General features: G+C 42.0%; 1 protein-coding gene across 3 annotated transcripts in view; it reads left to right on the top strand.

Moving 5' to 3' along the window:
• TMEM131 (transmembrane protein 131) overlaps positions 1–21854 on the top strand; it is a 165594-nt gene that overhangs the window by 132257 nt on the left and 11483 nt on the right. For all 3 annotated transcript variants that reach the window (XM_083361487.1, XM_083361485.1, XM_083361486.1), the window contains 5 exons: positions 4223–4381; positions 4976–5568; positions 19720–19895; positions 21097–21221; positions 21626–21747. In XM_083361487.1, the coding sequence (XP_083217613.1) occupies positions 4223–4381; positions 4976–5568; positions 19720–19895; positions 21097–21221; positions 21626–21747 (1175 nt within the window). The remainder of the gene's footprint in view (positions 1–4222; positions 4382–4975; positions 5569–19719; positions 19896–21096; positions 21222–21625; positions 21748–21854) is intronic.

The following is a 21854-nucleotide window of genomic DNA, read 5'->3' on the forward strand; positions in this document are numbered from 1 at the left end:
TCAGGCTGCTTCGTTCCGCAGCGGAAAGAAGCAGGCAGGCTGCTTCTTTCCGCTGCGGAAAGAAGGCTGCTTCTTTCCGCAGTGGAAAGAAGCAGCCTGCTTCGTTCAGGCTGCTTCGTTCCGCAGCGGAAAGAAGCAGGCAGGCTGCTTCGTTCCGCAGTGGAAAGAAGCAGCCTGCTTCGTTCAGGCTGCTTCGTTCCACAGCGGAAAGAAGCAGGCAGGCTGCTTCGTTCCGCAGCGGAAAGAAGCAGGCAGGCTGCTTCTTTCCGCTGCGGAAAGAAGGCTGCTTCTTTCCGCAGCGGAAAGAAGCAGCCTGCTTCGTTCAGGCTGCTTCGTTCCGCAGCGGAAAGAAGCAGGCAGGCTGCTTCGTTCCGCAGCGGAAAGAAGCAGGCAGGCTGCTTCTTTCCGCTGCGGAAAGAAGGCTGCTTCTTTCCGCAGTGGAAAGAAGCAGCCTGCTTCGTTCAGGCTGCTTCGTTCCGCAGCGGAAAGAAGCAGGCAGGGTGCTTCTTTCCGCTGCGGAAAGAAGGCTGCTTCTTTCCGCAGTGGAAAGAAGCAGCCTGCTTCGTTCAGGCTGCTTCGTTCCGCAGCGGAAAGAAGCAGGCAGGCTGCTTCGTTCCGCAGTGGAAAGAAGCAGCCTGCTTCGTTCAGGCTGCTTCGTTCCGCAGCGGAAAGAAGCAGGCAGGCTGCTTCGTTCCGCAGCGGAAAGAAGCAGGCAGGCTGCTTCTTTCCGCTGCGGAAAGAAGGCTGCTTCTTTCCGCAGCGGAAAGAAGCAGCCTGCTCCGTTCAGGCTGCTTCGTTCCGCAGCGGAAAGAAGCAGGCAGGCTGCTTCTTTCCGCTGCGGAAAGAAGGCTGCTTCTTTCCGCAGCGGAAAGAAGCAGCCTGCTTCGTTCAGGCTGCTTCGTTCCGCAGCGGAAAGAAGCAGGCAGGCTGCTTCTTTCCGCTGCGGAAAGAAGGCTGCTTCTTTCCGCAGTGGAAAGAAGCAGCCTGCTTCGTTCAGGCTGCTTCGTTCCGCAGCGGAAAGAAGCAGGCAGGCTGCTTCGTTCCGCAGTGGAAAGAAGCAGCCTGCTTCGTTCAGGCTGCTTCGTTCCACAGCGGAAAGAAGCAGGCAGGCTGCTTCGTTCCGCAGCGGAAAGAAGCAGGCAGGCTGCTTCTTTCCGCTGCGGAAAGAAGGCTGCTTCTTTCCGCAGCGGAAAGAAGCAGCCTGCTTCGTTCAGGCTGCTTCGTTCCGCAGCGGAAAGAAGCAGGCAGGCTGCTTCGTTCCGCAGCGGAAAGAAGCAGGCAGGCTGCTTCTTTCCGCTGCGGAAAGAAGGCTGCTTCTTTCCGCAGTGGAAAGAAGCAGCCTGCTTCGTTCAGGCTGCTTCGTTCCGCAGCGGAAAGAAGCAGGCAGGCTGCTTCTTTCCGCTGCGGAAAGAAGGCTGCTTCTTTCCGCAGTGGAAAGAAGCAGCCTGCTTCGTTCAGGCTGCTTCGTTCCGCAGCGGAAAGAAGCAGGCAGGCTGCTTCGTTCCGCAGTGGAAAGAAGCAGCCTGCTTCGTTCAGGCTGCTTCGTTCCGCAGCGGAAAGAAGCAGGCAGGCTGCTTCTTTCCGCTGCGGAAAGAAGGCTGCTTCTTTCCGCTGCGGAAAGAAGCAGCCTGCTTCGTTCAGGCTGCTTCGTTCCACAGCGGAAAGAAGCAGGCAGGCTGCTTCGTTCCGCAGCGGAAAGAAGCAGGCAGGCTGCTTCTTTCCGCTGCGGAAAGAAGGATGCTTCTTTCCGCAGTGGAAAGAAGCAGCCTGCTTCGTTCAGGCTGCTTCGTTCCGCAGCGGAAAGAAGCAGGCAGGCTGCTTCTTTCCGCTGCGGAAAGAAGGCTGCTTCTTTCCGCAGTGGAAAGAAGCAGCCTGCTTCGTTCAGGCTGCTTCGTTCCGCAGCGGAAAGAAGCAGGCAGGCTGCTTCTTTCCGCTGCGGAAAGAAGGCTGCTTCTTTCCGCAGTGGAAAGAAGCAACCTGCTTCGTTCAGGCTGCTTCGTTCCGCAGCGGAAAGAAGCAGGCAGGCAAGGCGCGGAGATCCGGAGACCTGCCGACGTTTGGGGAGGTTTGGGGAGGAGATCCGGAGACCTGCTGACGTTTGGGGAGGTTTGGGCACCTCCCCAAACTTCCCCAAACGTCGGCAGGTCTCCGGATCTCCGTGCCTTGCCTGCCTGCTTCTTTCCGCTGCGGAAAGAAGCAGGCAGGCAGGTCACGGAGATCCGGAGACCTGCTGACGTTTGGGGAGGTTTGGGCACCTCCCCAAACCTCCCCAAACGTCGGCAGGTCTCCGGATCTCCGTGCCTTGCCTGCCTGCTTCTTTCCGCTGCGGAAAGAAGCAGGCAGGCAGGTCACGGAGATCCGGAGACCTGCTGACGTTTGGGGAGGTTTGGGCACCTCCCCAAACCTCCCCAAACGTCGGCAGGTCTCGGGATCTCCGTGCCTTGCCTGCCTGCTTCTTTCCGCTGCGGAAAGAAGCAGGCAGGCAAGGCACGGAGATCCGGAGACCTGCCGACGTTTGGGGAGGTTTGGGGAGGTGCCCAAACCTCTCCAAACGTCAGCAGGTCTCCGGATCTCCTCCCCAAACCTCCCCAAACGTCGGCAGGTCTCCGGATCTCCGTGCCTTGCCTGCCTGCTTCTTTCCGCTGCGGAAAGAAGCAGGCAGGCAAGGCACGGAGATCCGGAGACCTGCCGACGTTTGGGGAGGTTTGGGGAGGTGCCCAAACCTCCCCAAACGTCAGCAGGTCTCCGGATCTCCGTGACCTGCCTGCCTGCTTCTTTCCGCAGCGGAAAGAAGCAGGCAGGCAAGGCACGGAGATCCGGAGACCTGCCGACGTTTGGGGAGGTTTGGGGAGGTGCCCAAACCTCCCCAAACATCAGCAGGTCTCCAGATCTCCGTGACCTGCCTGCCTGCTTCTTTCCGCAGCGGAAAGAAGCAGGCAGGCAAGGCACGGAGATCCGGAGACCTGCCGACGTTTGGGGAGGTTTGGGGAGGTGCGCGCGCACCTCCCCAAACCTCCCCAAACTTCGGCAGGTCTCCGGAAGGCGGCTGCTTGGGAGAGGTGCGCGCAATCCCGGAAGCACCAAAGCCTCGGCCGCGCACAAGTCCTCGGTAAGTTTTTTTTGTTGACTGGAGTATAAGCCGAAGTGGAATTTTTCAGCCCAAAAAGTGGGCTGAAAAATTCGGCTTATACTCAAGTATATACGGTAGTTACTGATTTCCAGTCCCGCCTTATGAATTTCCAGTCCCGCCTTAGGCATGAAAGCCGTCTGGGTGACTTTGGGCCAGTCATTTGCTCTCAGCCCATGGCATCAGGCTCACGTGACAAGCTTGTTGGTCAATTCACGTCACAACTAATGGATCAAGAATTAGTTGATCCATAAAAAGCAGACCTTGTACTTTCAGGAAAAATAAATTAACATCTTTTGGATATAGTCTATCCATAGAGGCAGACATCATTGCTGAAAGTTTCTAGTATTGTAGCTACTTACATCTGATCACATTCTTGAAAAATCTCCTGAAATATTTCTAATGTTATAGTGTCTTGTATCATTTTGTAAATCTCCACACTAACTGAAACCCAAAGTGTTTTGAGTTTTTTTTCTTTTCTGCCTGGAATCGTTAGTCCTCTCTAGTATCCAATTTCTCAGATCATAAAATCTCAAGTTTCTGTTTTGATTCGAAATACACAAAACATTCTAATTTCCACAAAATGCTGTTTATTTTATTTAATTATTTCCAAAATCTTACGCTAAAAGTTTCATGGTCCAAACTTGCCTGGACTCTTAATTCGTTTATAATTTTCTTAGACCAAAATCTTGCTTAGCAATTTGCTATTTATTTCCAGTTTTTAACATTCTTAAACAGTTAATTCTTCTTGTTCCAGAAGGAATGTAAATTCACCAGGTGGCGTTTCAAATTTATTCTGAAATGTTTAATAGTCATAGAATAGGAAATGAGCAGTTTCCAAAAATTATTGGATTACTACTGAAATACTTGCACTGGTTGCCATTTGTCTATTTTTTTCCATAAAGTGAAGCAGTAAAAATTAAAACAAATCAAGTCTGATTGGCTGAATCAATATTTAAGCTTATTTTGTATATTTTACAGTTTAGCAAGTCAAGGAATTGAATTTTATAATTAGTATCAATGCAAATAGACTATCATTATATCTTTTGATTTTTAAGTATCAAAATAATAAAAGCACTTACACTTCTCTTGCAGTGTGCTCTTCCTTTTGGTAATTGGAACAGCCTATTTAGAAGCTCAAGGAATTTGGGAACCATTTAGAAGGCGCCTTTCCTTCGAAGCATCCAATCCTCCTTTTGATATGGGAAGGCCATTTGATCTCAGGAGAATACTTGGAATTTCATCTGATGGAAAGTATGGCGTTACTTAGAAATTAAAAGCTTTCAAAGTGACAGTTTCACTAATTTATGTTGCCCTCAGAATGGATTTGTACTGAAGTCACAACATTTGAGCAAATCTATATACATAAAATTAAAAATTACTAGTCAAATTTGTTGCTTAGGCTATATTGTCTTGCTTAATAAATACCAATTAATATATTATTTTAACCCTAGATATATGTCAAATTAGTAAATCCACGGTATACATGGATTTACATATATTTTGTAGCAGTATATTTTAAGTGATGCATGAGACCAGCTTTTAGTTATTTGCAGAATTCTAAGGCTAATATATGGTTGAAATTCAGTTATAGAGAAAATATATACATGAAGAAAGAGTGGCAGTGGACTCTTATAAAGAGTCAGCAGTGATTATGGAATGGAAACTTATTTAATATATTGAGCTTTTAGATATAAATTAAGCATTAATTCCACATACCTCTTCAGTGTATTAAAATTGAATTTAATATCTACTCATTAAAACCTCATGCATTTTAAGTAAGTAGCTTGATCCCCATATTCTAAATATTTGCATTGTGAGATTTAAATGTGGTTATTTTTATTTCAGCTTGAATCCCCTTGGATCAGAATCAAATCACAGCTCTTCCAGAGGAATCTATGGACCAGGAAGTTCCTCATCACGATCCAGTGCAGGAAGTCATAAGCAATGTAACTCATCAGTGAATCTACACAGCAATAGAAATTCAGTTGAAGTTGATAACATGAAGTTTAAAAACAGTTCTAATATTGCAAACAGAACTTCTGTGCAGGCAGGTTCTGCACAGACTGGGAACAGGGCAGGTTCTTTCTGCTTGGATTCTAATGCTGCAACTCAGAGTCATGCAGCAGGCAGGAAGTCCAAAAGCACAAAACAAAATTTGCAATCAAACCAACAGCATACACCAGTTTTACTAGAGCAACATTTACCAGAGCTACCAGTGGTATCTCAGCAACAAGAGCAGCAGAATGAAAATTCCTCATCACAGATGCAGCAGCCTACACCTTCACATTCAGAATGTACTAACAACACAAGGCATAGTTCAGAAGACTCTGATATTGCCACTCTCATGGAAACCATGGATAAAGACTTTGATCACCCAGAATCACCTTCTCTCGATGTATTTACAGAGCAACCACCCTCTCCAGTAGCAAAAAATAAAGGTAATAAATTCCTGATTAACTGTAATTTTAAGTAGTATAAAAGTAAATATATAAAGTTTAAATGGGTTGTTGAAAGACTAATTTCTAAACAAGACAAGCCTGTATCACACATTTCTTCTTTATGAGCAAGCCAGTATAAGGTTTTACTGATCTCTGAGTCAGCAACCACTAATATACAGGTAATTTTCAACTTACGACAACAATTGAGCCCCAAAATTTATGTTGCTAAGCAAGACATTTATTAAGTGAGTTTAGCCCATTTTACGACCTTTCTTGCCACACTTATTAAGTGAATCACTGCAGTTGTTAAATTAGCAACACGGTTGTTAAGTGAATTTGGCTTCCCCATTGACTTTGCTTCTCAGAAGGTCGCAAAAGGTGATCACATGACCCCAGGCTATCATAAATATGAACCAGTTGCCAAGCATCCAAATTTTGATCACGTGACCGTGGGGATGCTGCAGCGGTCATAAGTTTGAAAAATGATCATAAGTCACTTTTTTCAGTGCCATTGTAACTTCAAGTGGTTGTAAATTGAGAACTACCTGTATCTGAGCTTATCAAGAGATTAGTGATTTGGAGAAGTATTGCTAGATAAGGGAGAGAACAGAAGAGGCAATAACTATAGTACAATGCTAGCTGCTTAAACTCCTTCCATAATGGGGAGGAAAAAGCAAGCAAACCACTTTCTTCTGTATTTCCACTATCTTTAGGGAATGTCACTATTGTATATTTTGGAAGCAGACCAGAATTGTTGAAGGGATAAAGAAGAATTTGGCAGCTGGTCTAACATTTTAATATGTGTACATGTGCCTGTGCAGAAGAATCCTGGGAACTAAAACAAACTTTAGTGATAATATGTTTTCAAGCTTTAAAAATGTGAACATATACAAATGTTTGCTTGTACACACACACACACACACACACACACACTTTATGATTTTGAAACCATTATCAATCACGATACATTACCCATAGATTATTTTTTTTGTCTCAAAAATACAGGCGTTTTTTCCCAGCCTGAGAAATCAAATAGAATAGGCTTTCCATTATAATACTTTTTATTTGCATTGCCAGGGAGAATGTTGGTATTCTAAAGAGATAAAACAAAGCACACAAGATTCTGTTTCTAAATCTGTCCAGTTTTCTTCTATATATTTGTAATATTGGAAGATAAATGCTTCTGAACCTGGTTTTTATATCTTGGTAGCTCTATAAACTGCATGCAGTTAACACCTATGCTGCCCTGCCTTGACCCTGCCCTGCATGTTGTTATTAAAAGTTTGGAATGTATTAAAGGAAACAAGTCATTTATTATTCTATTTAGCAGTTGCCTGCAAAGTAGTCATCTTCTTCAGAGACCAGTGTATCTATCTTTAAACTCAAGTTTTATCTTCAATTAAATGCATTCCCCTTAGCTCAAGGGCTGTGAACGAAACATAACTGGCAAACTCTTGTGGCTAGCACAATGTTGATCTTCTAATTGGGTCTTCTTGGAACCTTTCCTCTGGAAATCTGCTCCAAGGATATTGATCCCTCCACCCAGAGGTCTTCAATTCATCCTTGATGTTTTTTCAGGTCCTAAAACTTCTAAAATCTGAGTCAATCTGTCAGCTGCTTTTGTGACATTTTTCTTTGTAGCTACAGTTCTCTTCAGCCCATTTGAATTTCCTCCCCAATTTCTGTGAAAAAAATCTCTGTATATGAAAATCTTGTTTTAATTCATTCCCAGCTACTTTTGCAAACTGAGTGTATTAGTTCCAGATTTAGCTTACATATTTGGAAGAGACCTGCTCCATATATTATTTACCTACAAATGGGACTTTCCCACCTTAAGTCCCTCAAACGCAGAAATACAGCTAATCAGTTCATATTGCTGACTAGTGGACTTTACTTCAAATGCATGGCCTACAATCACCCATTTTCATACTTTGTTTCAGAGGGATTTCAGATTAAAGCATTAGATGCACAAGCCTGGAACAGTCATCTAGCAGAAATATCTTGCCTTTATCCTAAAATCTTACTCAAAATGAAACATCAGGACATGGAGATAGTCACTGAGTCATCAAAATGACTGCAGAGGTGTTTAGCTAGCGCAGAACGTGTGAATTGGTGGGCAAATAACCAGGGAGATTGGGACATGAAATGAAAGTTGGACTTTAAAAGAAGTAGAATAGAAGAGTATTTGCACTTTTGAACTTTGGTGTTCAAATCAACCCAGCATTCTCAGTAAAGGAACAAATGACCATGCTCAAATTCTTGTACTTTGGACATATTATGCAAAGACACAGCTCTCTAGAAAAGGTTCTAATGTAGGAGTGGAAGGGAAGAAGAGGATGTCCAGCAGCAAGGTGGATGGACTAAATTATGGTGGTGATGAGTGTATTCTTGGGACACTTGAAAGAATAGATTAGGATAGATTATCATGGATAGGGATAGATTATCATGGAGAAAATCAATTATGTGGTCACTAGGAGTCAAAAATATGATGGCATAAAATCAATCGGAATATAGTGCCTAATAAAATACAGCATTTAGCAATAATTTTAACATAAACTATTATTTTCATGTTATGCTTGGGATTGCTTATTGGTAGAATTTTAGAGTAAATTTTTTATTTATGGTTCTTCAGAAGAGGCTTGCCATTGTGTTCTTCCTAATCCTGAGAAAAAGTGACTAGTTCAAGGTTACCCAGCTGGCTTTGTGCCTAAGACAGGATTGGAACTCACAGTCTCCTGGTTTCCACCTGTTGTCTTAACCATGCTCCAAACTGGCTTTCACTAACTGATATTCTAGTATATTTTTTGATTCCTGGTTCCTTTATTGTTGATAGTTGCTTCTGGCTGGTTGCTATACTACTAGTCTTTTAAATTTGATTTTCTTTGTATGTAATAGTAGTTCCATTTTTACTGTGTTCTTAACTTTCATTACTAGCATTTCCAGATATTTGCATTTTCACCTATTAGAATAACTTGATCAATATACCATATTGATGGTATGGTAATATATTCTTCCTTCAATGTAAAGACTATGATTATCTTCTTCCAGTCCAGATTGCCTCAATACATTCAGAATATAGGTTGAAGCCAGTCTATTTCACCATTTCTATCTGGATTGAAGATTCCTGTCTTGTGCGTAAATTTCTCATGAGGACAGATATTCTGGATTTTCACTTTCCTAAGGACATTCCATAGCTTGATATGATTGATACAAAAGCCCATGCTGATTTCTTTCGGATATGATTTGGCTTTTTTAGTTACACAATATCAGTGGGTAATATTTGTTTGTTTATATAATGTGTTTCTAGACTGCCCATCTCCCTCAGTGACGGATTCTGGGTAGTGTAATGTTTTCTGTTCTTCTGGTGTTTTTTTCTAAATCTAGCTTGAACATCAGACATTTCCCCTTTATATATAGGACTTTAAACTGTGTTGCATCATCCTAACCATTATTTGTTTATCAAAGGTAGTGTGCAAAAAGTTACACAATCTGTTACCTTTCGTATTTTGTTTGTGTATATATAAATTTTATTAATACTTTTGATTTTGAGCATAGCATAATTTTTTATTGACCAAATGTTGACCAGTTATTCAGCCTCTTGTCCGTATGCAGATTCATCCCTATCTCAAATGAAACTAATGACTGCAAACTTCAGTACTTTAACAGAGGGATGCAGTCATTGGTATAGAGCAGGGGTAGGCAACCTCGGCTCTTTTATGATTCATGGACTTCAACTCCCAGAATTCCTGAGCCAGCCATGCTGACTCAGGAATTTTGGGAGTTGAAGTCCATGAGTCATAAAAGAGCCGAGGTTGCCTACGCCTGGTATAGAGAGAAAAGAGTAATGGAGAGAGCACATAGCCCTGGGGGTGGGGGTGGGAGACCTGTGCTGATTGGACCAATATTCAGTGTGATAATCTTCTGGTGTTTTTTTCTAAATCTAGCTTGAACATCAGACATTTCCCCTTTATATATAGGACTTTAATCTGTGTTGCATCATCCTAACCATTATTTGTTTATCAAAGGTAGTGTGCAAAAAGTTACACAATCTGTTACCTTTCGTATTTTATTTGTGTATATATAAATTTTATTAATACTTTTGATTTTGAGCATAGCATAATTTTTTATTGACCAAATGTTGACCAGTTATTCAGCCTCTTGTCCGTATGCAGATTCATCCCTATCTCAAATGAAACTAATGACTGCAAACTTCAGTACTTTAACAGAGGGATGCAGTCATTGGTATAGAGCAGGGGTAGGCAACCTCGGCTCTTTTATGATTCATGGACTTCAACTCCCAGAATTCCTGAGCCAGCCATGCTGACTCAGGAATTTTGGGAGTTGAAGTCCATGAGTCATAAAAGAGCCGAGGTTGCCTACGTCTGGTATAGAGAGAAAAGAGTAATGGAGAGAGCACATAGCCCTGGGGGTGGGGGTGGGAGACCTGTGCTGATTGGACCAATATTCAGTGTGATAATCCCTAGTTTCACCTGCTGCTTTCTATCTGTTTACAATCCACGTACAAGTGTGCAACAGCTAGCTGAGTCAGTTTAGAGAGAAGAATTTCTGGAATGATGATATTGAATGCCGAACTGAAGTCTACAAAAAGGACCCTTGCATAGGTCCTTGGGAATTCAAGATGTTGTAAGATGTAGTGCAGTGTCATATTAACAACATCACCTATAAATCTGTCATATTAACAACATCCCCTGTCAATTTGCATAGTAGGCAAATTGCAAGGGATCTAGCAGCAAATCCGTGATGATTTTCAGGTGGGCCAGCACTAACCTTTTGTGACCCAGGTCGCCTAGGCAGAGGCAGGTATTGATGGAGTCTCTTTATTGCTCTGTTAACTGCCACAACAGATGGCCCTACAACGGCAAGTAAGGCTCCACCCCACATTTCCCTGAAGGCAACTACCCTCAGTCCCACAGACACAAGCCAGTAAACAACCAAAACCAATTCGCAAAGGCAGAGAGGAAGTCTAGAGATGCAGGTGATGATGAGGTCCAGTTGATCAGCACAGACTTTCAAACAAGGAGTTATTCCAACTGGACCTGATGTTTTTCCAGTCTTTTGTCTGTGAAATATACTCGCACCTCTTTTTCTAGGATCACCAGAGGTGGGGGCCCCAGAGGGATGGAGTCAGGTGTAGGAAACTTGGCTGTTGTTGGTATATTTGAGATGGGGAGTGTAGTGATAGTTGACAGTGGTCTCCTCTCAAACCTACAGTAGAACACATTCACTGATCTGTCAGTTGCTGATTTCTTTCAGTAAGAGAGGGAGGTCTGCTGTAGCCAATGATATTATGTAAGACTTTTCCAGATATTTCCCTCCTTTTTACCAGATGTTTTTGCAATTCTGTCTGCTCTATAATAGTGAAATCTAATAGAAACTAAACTTAAAGAGAAGATAGAGTAAAATGTGCAAGAAAGAAGAAAGAAAAAACATGAATACAATAATGAGAAAAGAAATATGTAAAAAAGTGACTTCCAACAGTCATCACAACAAATATAAACAAATTAATGTCTCTTCGCCCCCTATAAGTTTACAAACAATTATCTCTTCATCCCATATCTATTTCTTATCCTGGTGTCAGCAGAAAGTCAATAAACGATTGCCAGAAATAACAACTTATCTTATTTTAACCTTGATCAAATAAAGTAAGTTCATTTTTCTTCTTTCTAATAGTCTTAATTTTTAGTTCATTCAAATATTGTCATAGGATTTGATTGCTCTTCATTTCTTCTTTGTCCCATTACATAGAAATCTTCAGATCTTTAACAAGCCTCTTTTGCAAATCCAATAAAATAAAAATATCCAGGTCTCTTCCTTGGTTTTTCATTTGTATTTTTGATTTTTAAAGTATTAGCCAGTTTTTTTCGTATATCCAGTGAGACATCTTGTTCCAAGTCATTCTTTTGGCCTGTCATTTATAAATCCAGTTTCAGTATCATCTCTGTCTCATCAGTTAAAACTTGTTTCACATCTTTCATTTCTCCAATAGCATCTCTTGGGCATAGAGGCAGATATCCTGACTGACATTGTTGATAATGTGGCTACTGATTTATGGCTTCATTCTTTAAAAATATTTTTAAATATTTCAATGTCATAATGTTTTGCATCATTTTGTAGGTCCCAGTTAATTAATACAAAAAGTAAGCTTGTGGGGTTACTGCCTAGAATCGTTAGTCCCCCCTACTATCCAGTTTTAAAAATCATAAAATTACTTCTCTTTGTTGTCTTGCAAAAACCAAAATGGATCTATCTACCACAAAAAATGTTCTTTATAATTAATTCCAAAATATTGTAAAAGTTTCTATGTTTCAAATTTATCTGGATCCTTAACCATTTACAACTTTGTAAGATCAAAATCATATTTAGCTTTTTGTTCTTTATTTCAAATTCTTTTTAGCAGATTACTAAAATGTTCTTTTATACAGGTTGTAGGTAGACTCACCTGGTGTTCATTCTGAAAGTCTCTACTAGCTGAAAAGTGGTTAATAAGCAATTTCCAAAAGTGATTAGAAAGTGAAGTTAGTAAATTTAATGTCCTTTAAAAGGCTGCAATTGTGAGCTTGATGGCTGATCCCTTCATCTTCAAACAGTGAGATCCACGTGAGACCACTGTCCTGCAGGCTTTTCACAAAGAGCAGCTTCTAGAGCAGACATGTCAAACTCACGATGTCACGTGATGTCATGCAACATATCAGGACTGTTTTGCCATTGCCGGCAATGGGGTGGGCGCAGCTTCTGCATGATGCGTCCAGCCCATGGGCCGTCAGTTTGACATCCCTGTTCTAGAGCACCTGTGGCAACATTTAATCCTGTCCTTATCGAAATAGCTTCCAAGGGACCAGTCTATTTACCAGTTCTTTTTCCCCCTCAGTCGGCAGCTCCTCTTTCATAGTCTACCATTTTTCCCCTAAAAACCTTCTTTCTGTGGTATTGTTATTTGGACTTATTTCTTGCAATCTGTTGGCCACTATGTCATTGTCCAGGCTTGCTGAAATAGTTTGGTTAGACTCTACTGATTCTTCCATGGTTGCTTAACATATTTAGGTAGACTTTCCATCAGGTCTTGTTGTCTCCTGACTTAGAAGCAGGCTGATCTAGCAAAATAGTTTTTTTAAAAATACAGTTGACTGTACAAAACTGCTTAGAAGGCAGCATGTTAAAGAGCGTTATTGAGCCTTGGTGGAGCAGTGGGCTGATGCCTCCTTAAGTAACACCAGCTGCCTGCAATTAGTGCAGGTTCGCATCCCACCAGGCTCAAGGTTGACTCAGCCTTCCATCCTTCCGAGGTAGGTAAAATGAGGACCCAGATTGTTGGGGGCAATAAGCTGACTTTGTAATAATGCCGCTTGGGGTGTGTGTGAAAGCCCTAACAAGCAGGCATATACATAGAATGAAGGCTACTGCTAAGCTTGTAAGCCACCCTGAGTCTTCGGAGAAGGGCGGGATATAAATAGAATTAAAATAAAAAAATAAAAATAAAAAATATTGTCTAAAGCGGGGCTTTTCAACCAGTGGTACGCATACCACTGGTGGTACGTAAGCACCGGGCTGGTGGTACGCAGCGTCGCCTTCCTCCCCCGCTCCACTCCTCCACCCCTCGCTCTGCTCCTTCCCAGCTCACTTGGTTGCAGAAAAAATGCTGCTTGGCGACAACCTGCAGAAACCCTAGGCCACGCAAAGAGCGCAGGTGCAGAGTGAGGCCCTGCCCTCCCCAGGGCCGGCCGTACGGAGTCACCAGCTGATCAGTGCATATGGCAGGCCTTGACCTGCGCCGACAGGCTCCGGTCCACAGAGAGCTCCCGGCAGTTTGACGGTTTCCCGGCAGCAGCCCTGGCCAGTGAGGACGCTGGGAGGGAAGTGGCGGCCTGGCGCTGGGGCTGCCAGGGCTCAAGCACTGGGATCAGCGCTGCTTTGCAGCTGATCGGCGCTTCTTCGGGGCTGCCAGTGCTGGAGCTCAGCACTGATCCTGGTACTTCTGCTGAGCCCCGAATAAGCACCAATCTCCTGGAAAGCGGCACTGATCCCGGCTTGTCTGCTGAGCCCCAAAGAAGCACTTATCACCTGGTAAGCAGCATTGACCCCTGTTCACACACACACAAACACATGCGAGCAGTTATAGCTGAAGGCGTTTCAGCCTTCAACTTCGGCTCCCAGTGCTTGCTCTCGGCCGCTCCGCTCCCCTCCGTGCCTCCAAACCAATCCCGAGGCCAACATGTCTGACTGAGGAATTCTGGGAGTTGAAGTCCAGAAGCAGCTTGTAATTGGGTGATGCCGTTAAACTGTTGCACTGAGCGGGAGGGCGTGCCGCCACGGCTCTTGCTCTATGATAGGCTGCGGGGGCCACCGTGGAGGGGAGGGTTATTTTGCAATGGGGGCGGGTTAGAGAGAGACAGGAGGGGCGGTTATGGCAGGAGAGACAAAAACGCTTCTGAGTGGCCTCATCATGGCTGCCGCCTCATGTTACGGGTTGTGGTTCTTTCGATCCTGGCGTGCAGCTCCGGTAAGCGGGTAGTTGAGCATGAGATAGTTCCCCAGCTGCCCCTTTTCCTCTTTAGCCTCTTTCCGGTAATGGAGGCCTTCCCCGCAAGCAAGTGAGCTGGGCAGGAGCCCAGACGACACTGGCGCTTGCGGCAGCGCAGACCCGTGGGCTGCTTCGTTCCCACTTGGCCTCTCGCAAAAGAGGGAGGGAAGGAAGGAAGAAAAGAAGAAAGGTAGGGACAATGGGAAGGAAGGAAAGGGAAGAGAGGCCAGGCAGATTGCGGGCACTGGCAGTGGTACCGATGCACAGGGCGAACGCACACGCGAGTGGGACAGATGCGCACAGCAGAGGTGCTGCTTGGGGCCGGAGTGTGATCGCACACGCAAGCGCCCTCCACGCTGGCACCGCCACCAGTGCCTGTAATCTGCCTGGCCTCCTCTCCGGCCTGAGCAGCCCCTCTGCCGTGTGTGGCTGTCCTGCTTGCATGTGCGATCGCCCTCCGGCCCCAAACAGCGCCTCTGTTGTGCGTATTCCCGGCAGCCAGTAAGGAGGATTCCTGGCTAGAGAGAGCAGGCAGGGGAGACAGCCAGCACTGTGCCCAGCAAGAGGGACCTTGAGTTGGCTCAGCCACCTCTGCAGCATCTCCCAGAGGCATCTCCAGCGTCTTTCCTTCCAAAGTTGAAGAGCAGCTGCAGTCTATCCCGACTTGAAAGGCAGGCGGGGAACGCAGCAGCCAGAGCAGACCCTTAGCCCTAAGGATGCATCTGACTCAGGAACTGGACGGGTGGGGAGGCTCGAAAACCTAGAGCGGATCTCCCATTTGGTCTGCTCAGGGAAAGCGGGACCAATTGGAGGAGAAGCTGCAGCAGAGTCCATGATTTTTTACAGGCTGGGGTCTGGGCGTCTTTTCTTCTAAAGTTGAAAAGCAGCTGCAGTCTATCCCGACTTGAAAGGCAGGCAGGGAACGCAGCAGCTGGAGCAGCCCCTTAGCCCGAAGGACGCATTTGATTTGGGAACCGGGCGGGCTGGCTTGAAAACCTGGAACAGATCTCCTGTTTGGTCTGTGCAGGGAAATCAGGACCAATTGGAGGAGAAGCTGCAGCCGGAGGCAGAGTCCGTGACTTTTTACAGGCTGGGGTCTGGGCTGCATAGTGCTGGACAATGGAAGGGAGGGAGGGAAGGAGGAAGAGACAAAGAAGAAGGAAAGAAAGGAAGGAAGGGAAAATGGAAGAGAGGGAGGAAGGAGGGCACCCACCCCACTCCACCAGAGACCCATAGATTCACACACACACACAGGCACCCTGCAACCTTCAGTGATGAGTTCCCGCCCACACTCATTGACTTCGCTTATCAAAAGTTGCAAAAAGTGATCACATGACCCTGTGACCGTCATAAGTATGAATCAGTTGCCAAGCATCTGAATGTAAATCACATGAACCTGGGGATGCTGCAACAGTCATAAGTGTGAAAAAGGGTCATAAGTCACTTTTTTCAGTACCATCACTAAGCGAATACTTGTAAGTCGAGGACTACCTGTACTTTATCATTTTTTCCCTTTTTTGGGGGGGTGTCATGTTTTTGACACCTTGCTGGGCGACTGGTGGTACTCAGACATTGCCTTATCCTAAAAGTGGTACAATGGGTGAAAAGGTTGAAAAGCCCTGGTCTAAAGAATATCATAAAAGGGACACGGTGGCTCAGTGGGTTAGGATGCTGAGCTTGTCGATCAGAAGGTCGGCTGTTTGGCGGGTTGAATCCCGAGTGCCGCGTAACAGAGTGAGCGCCTGTTACTCGTCCCAGCTTCTTCCAACCTAGCAGTTCGAAAGCACGTAAAAATGCAAGTAGAAAAATAGGGACCACTACGGTGGGAAGGTAACAGCATTCTGTGCGCCTTTGGCATCTAGTCATACCGGCCACATGACCACAGAGACGTCCTCAGACAAGCGCTGGCTCTTCGGCTTTGAAATGGAGATGAGCACCGGCCCCTAGAGTTGGAAATGACTAGCATGCATGTGCGAGGGAACCTTTACCTTTAAAGAATATCATAGAACTAATGAACAGTTGTCTTTTTCAGGAAACAGTGTGATAAAGTCCTTCATGGATAGAAAATCAACAACCATTGGATTTGAGCAAATTTAGGCCACTATAAACAGCAAATCTGTTTCTAGCCTCCAGCCTGTAAAAGGGAAAGATAAAACTATTTCATCTTCTGCACAAAAACTTCCACTGCAATAATTTATTTATTTAATGTAAATATTTTATTAATTTCAAGTTTTACAATCATAAGTACTTAATAAACAACTCGGTGTTTGGGTTCCTTTATCATTCAGTGGTATATATTAACTTTCACTCAAAATAACCAACACTACATCATCCAGTATTTCTCTGATCCTCTCTTCTTCCAATAATAATCATTTTTCCCCACTATGCAAGTATAATTCTTACTGCTATTAATACCTATATAATTAAATATAAACATCTTCATCATGTTTCTGATGTTATACATAGTGTCAATAACATCAGTTTATATCTTCTCTAGCCAAAACTTATTTCAAATGTATTTGCAATCCTGTTTTTTTCTTTTTTTCAATTTTAATTTCCCATCAATATTCAAAATAACTTTATCAATTATCATTTTTCTCATAATTAATTACATTTGGGTAACTAAAAGTTTCCCTATACCAGCCCTCTTAGTATTTTCATATTTCCCATCTTATACAAAATTATGTTATCTTAGTTACAAATCACATCCTTCTATTTTATAATGGTCCTTTTTTTCTAACAATTGTCTATTCTTTTGATCATAAACATCCATTAGATGGTATAATACCTTATCTAATTAGTCAGGACCTCTATTTTCTTCAGTCATACTCTAGCTTTCTTCATTTGCTAAATAACTTTGCAAGTCAATACATTTAAGTCACCAAGTATTTCTTTCTCTGTTTCTGTATATATTATTTGAAATAAAAAAGACAATTTAATTAAAGTGTTTTTGTAAAAGCGTTTAGTACATTTATATACATTAATCAGCCTCCATTTTCTTTCTCCTTCAGTTTCTCTTTTAGTTTCTTGTTCCCCAGTTTTCAGCATTTTTCCTAACAGTTCTGTCATCCATTCTATCAATTTTTCTTCCTTGTTCTCAAATATGATCTGAAGTCTTGAAAAGTAAAATGTCTTTCCCATTTCCAGTGTTATGTCTGGGTCTTCCAAATTTTTATTTTTCTGCTCCTTTCTGTTGGTTTCTTCTTTCGAATCCTCTATCTTTATGTCAGTTTCCTCTATTTTTTCCTCTGGTTTCTCAGTTTCTAGTTCATTCTTTACGTCATTTTCTGAACATTGTTTCTTTTAAGTTTAAGTTGGAGAGTTGCTCACTTATGTTATTTAAATTATTTTTAGTCTCCTCATAAATTAAAACAATTGTTTCTTGTATTGATTTCAACATGGAAAAATTTCTTTCCGGGATCCATTTACATTTTGTTGTTGATTACCTATGTTTCTTCCAAAGAGAAATAGTCCAGAAGCAACTTTCCCACTGTTTCTTAATATTTCTTAATAATTCTTGAAACTAAAAGTCAGTCAATATTTCTAATCCAGGCCGGCCAATTTAGAATGGTTTGTTGTCTCCTTCATACAGATAAAACAGCCCAAAGATTTTCTTTTCCCCTTTTTCTTTTTTTTATTTTTTATTTTAATCCCATTTATATCCCGCCCTTCTCCGAAGACTCAGGGCGGCTTACAATCTAAAGCACAATGTGCTTAGCAATAGCCTTCATTCTATGTATATGCCTGCTTATTAGGGTTTTCCCCCCCCCCCAAGCGGCATTATTACAAAGTCAGCTTATTTCCCCCAACAATCTGGGTCCTCATTTTACCTACCTCGGAAGGATGGAAGGCTGAGTCAACCTTGAGCCTGGTGGGATGCAAACCTGCACTAATTGCAGGCAGCTGGTGTTACTTAAGGAGGCATTAGCCCACTGCTCCACCAAGGCTCTTTTCCCAGCTGCAGTCTGCAAAAGTGAAAGTTTCCAGGAACAACAAAGAGCTTTATCTATGTCTGGGCTTCATGCCAAATTTTCTTTAAGCATAATAAATTGTAATGTCAAGGCTCACCACTAGGTGTCATTAACATCCATCTTCCAGTTTTTAAATCCAAACCTATTTCACCAATTTTGCAAATATCTTTTCGAATATAAAGTCTTAAAAATACTTTTAGTCCCCAGATTTGTCAAAGCTATGTGTCTATATTAAATCCAAATTAATCTTGTAGTTTTCTGTAACTTCCCCCCCCCCCCGAAGAAAGTTATTCGCTGCTTCTCTTTTCCTGAGAGAATGAGATGGGAATTCCCCTTCTCTCTGTCATCTGGGAGATTCTTTGCTTTGGGAGTTCTTTTTTCCAGGAAAAGGTTTTAGAGTTATAAAGAGGGGATTGTTCTCACCCAGTTCCATCCGTGTTGTTCAGAAGTTGCTAGTTATTGCTTATCTTGGGTTGTTGGTGGCTTCTGGCTGGCAGCATAAATGCGGCCAGTCTTTCTTCCGCCAGTTTGAAGGGCTTCCTTGGATCAAACGGAAGGGCTACTTTCCTTTCACAATGGACAAGGGTCCCCTTCTTCATCACCTCTCTGGGTGACTTTAGATGCTTTTTAGGGTCCCCAGCAGAGGGAAATCAGACGTGGAAAATGGAGCCCTGTTTCCCTGCACCCATCATGCCACGATGTCTAATCCGGAACCCACTGCAATAATTTAATTTGCCAAACACATTGGAAATAATTATGTTCCTGTTGCAGTCATTCTTTTTGCAGCAAAGTGTTGAGCCTCATACTTTATCATACACATATGTGTAACTATAAAGATGCAAAAACAAAGGAGGGCAATTCAAGCCAATCTCTTAAGACAGAGGTCCCCAACCTTTTGGGCACCAGGGACTGGTTACGTGGAGAGAGATTTTTCCGCGGACCGGAGGGGATGTGGTTTTCTGTGCTGCCTGTATCCCACTGATGGGGCTTTGCTTGCTTGTGCGGCCTGGTTGCTTCCATGCCGCGGCCTGGTACCGGTCCATGGACCGGATGCTGGGGAACTGTCTTAAGATCAATGCTTCAAATGCAGGCTTGATGCTGGAGCTTGTTTATCTATTAGCAGAGACCCAAAAAGGAATTAATGATTGAAATACAGGCTAATTCTTGTCAACAAGTTTGACTCATTATGGAGGGAAAAAAATATAGCCTCACACTTGACCTATTATGGATTCTCAGTGGTTTCTTTTTCCATTGATAATACTAGAATCTGAGGACCGTATAAAATATGAGAACTATATCCTGGATTGAGATGTACAGGAATAGAATAGAATTTCTCATGTGTGTTTGGTGGAATAGGCCTTTTTATGTACATTTATACAGCAGGGAAGAGAATACATTTTTTATTAGTTATAATTCCTTGGAAATGTAGAAAAAGATAGCAAAATATTACTTTATCATGACCACTATAAGAACAATCCAAAGCAGAAATTAGTTTACATCAGAATGTCATGTCAGAATGCATCTAGCTATGATTTTCTCTTTTACTGTTTTAGTTTGATATCTGTGTAATGTTTTATAAAGAATGTTGGTCTATGACATTTAATAAATTTTGAAACAATGTAACTACCTTTATCATCCCAGGGAAAGGAAAACAATTTCAGCGAAAATCTAAACCCCCAAAGAAGCGTGAAGAAAAGGAACACAGGGGAAAGGGAAGGCAACAAGAGGATGAATTAAGAGATGCTCTAGCAGATGATGACAGTTCTTCAACCACAACAGAAACTTCAAACCCAGATACTGAAGCCGTTCTGAAAGAGGTACAGAATTTTAATAGAAATAGCTTGGATAGCATTTTAAAAAATAGAATCTTATCTATTCAATGCCTTCAGTAAAAAAAAAATTTAAAATTATCAACATCACTGCAGTTTTTAAATTTTATATTAATCTGTTTCAGAATAAACAAGCAGAGATATTATTTGATATGGCGTTCTTCTTCCATCTGTTGTTGCTGTATTTTAAAGTGTTAAAATATGAGGCAATCTTGTGCTGAACCTTTAGCAAAGTTCCTTCCTGCATCCTGATTCACAATTAGGTAAAACCATCAGTTTGGAAGGAAAAATAGATTTACCCCTGCTAGAGTGAGATTAGGGCCAATTGACAGTGCAAGCAACAGTAAGTGTCCAGAGTTTTAGAGAGGTACAAAATGTTCTGTGGATAAACCATCCATAGCTATAAGGCATAGCATTATAGAAATGTGATTATTTAGTGTCCAAGCGGTCTTCCGAAATCAGATATAAGCAGGTTTCATATTTCTAAATGCTAATTTTAGAATAAAAAACTATATTATATAATTAAAAGGCTATTTCTGAAGAGTAGCATTATATTAATCCAACTTCTTAGGTAAGAGAATGAAATCATGTAAGATTAATCCACAATGTTCAATAAGTATGTGGTCATTTTTGTGAGACAGATTGGAGAAAAAAAGTAATGCATAATAAAATTACTCTTTCTTTTAAAAAAAATATGAAATCCAATTAAAATTTTCTTGTTTTTGATTTAGAAATTCAAATTCTATAGAATTCTATAATTCTATAGAAATATAGAAATAAGGAAAACTGATGGCAGAAAAAGACCTAGTGGTCCATCAAGTCTGCCCTTTAAGTTTGTTTTTTGTTTCCTTTATAATTCATTTATTATATTAAAATATTTTTATATTTTCTTTATTTTTATTTTATTTTTAATTTTTGTCAGATGATAGACATGTGTTTATCCCAAGCATGTTTAAACTAATGATTGATTCACTACCTCTGCTGGAAATTGATTCCAATCTTCCACTACTTTTTCTGTGAAATAATACTTTCTAATATTACTTTTGAACTTCCCTTTTGTCAGTCTGAGGTTTTGCTCCCCTCCCCCTGCGTTCTTGATTTTTGCTCAGTGTTGAAAATATTGGCTTCTAGAACCTTAACACACCTTTAATATATTTAAAGGTTTCAGTCATACTATTTCTACTTTCAGGAGCCAGAAAAGCAAAAGGGAAAACAGTTAATACCAGAGAAACAGGAAAACGAAATACATGTAAAGCAGAAAAGCAAAAAAATATCAATGAACAAGAAAGATGCTTCAACAGATTTAAAGTCAAGGTAAACTACATACAATAAAGTATAATCCAAATAGTTTTACATTCTTTACTAAGTATGTAGAAAATGATGCAGGCTTTGGTCCCAGTTGTTACTTGATTTACAGAAATGTATCATTGACTATGTGTTCTATACTAAGGAGGCTCTGGAAAATGTGAAACATGGTTCAAATACAAACTGAGAAAAGGAGAATTATAATTAATGGAGTATTTTGTCCAACAGAAGTCTTTCTGAAAATAAAATGTAAGCAGACATTTTTCTGTTGTTACAGCAATTAAATCTAAGATTATCATATGGATGAAGATTAGAGAAGCTGATAATCGGTTTTGCATTTTAGGAATGTAAGATTTTTTTTCCAGTCAGTCTGCTACAAAGACTTTTTTTCTGCGCTTGTAATTTTGTTTTAGTTCCTTTGAGGCATCATGTTCCTCGCTGGAAAGTAAACAGCACAAAAACTTTTCATCAAAGCTATCTGCTGCACATACATGCACAAATGGACTCAAATCAAGAAACTTCCAGAAATTGAAAGGTATGGTTTAATTGCTAAAATATTACTGAATATGTCACCCTAATTTGAAATGGGCTTCAGTTCTCTTTTATTCTGTATTGACCTTACATGTGAGGCTGAAGAAGTTT

This window comes from Vipera ursinii (genome assembly GCF_947247035.1).
Source record: "Vipera ursinii genome assembly, chromosome: 4".
NCBI lineage: Eukaryota > Metazoa > Chordata > Lepidosauria > Squamata > Viperidae > Vipera > Vipera ursinii.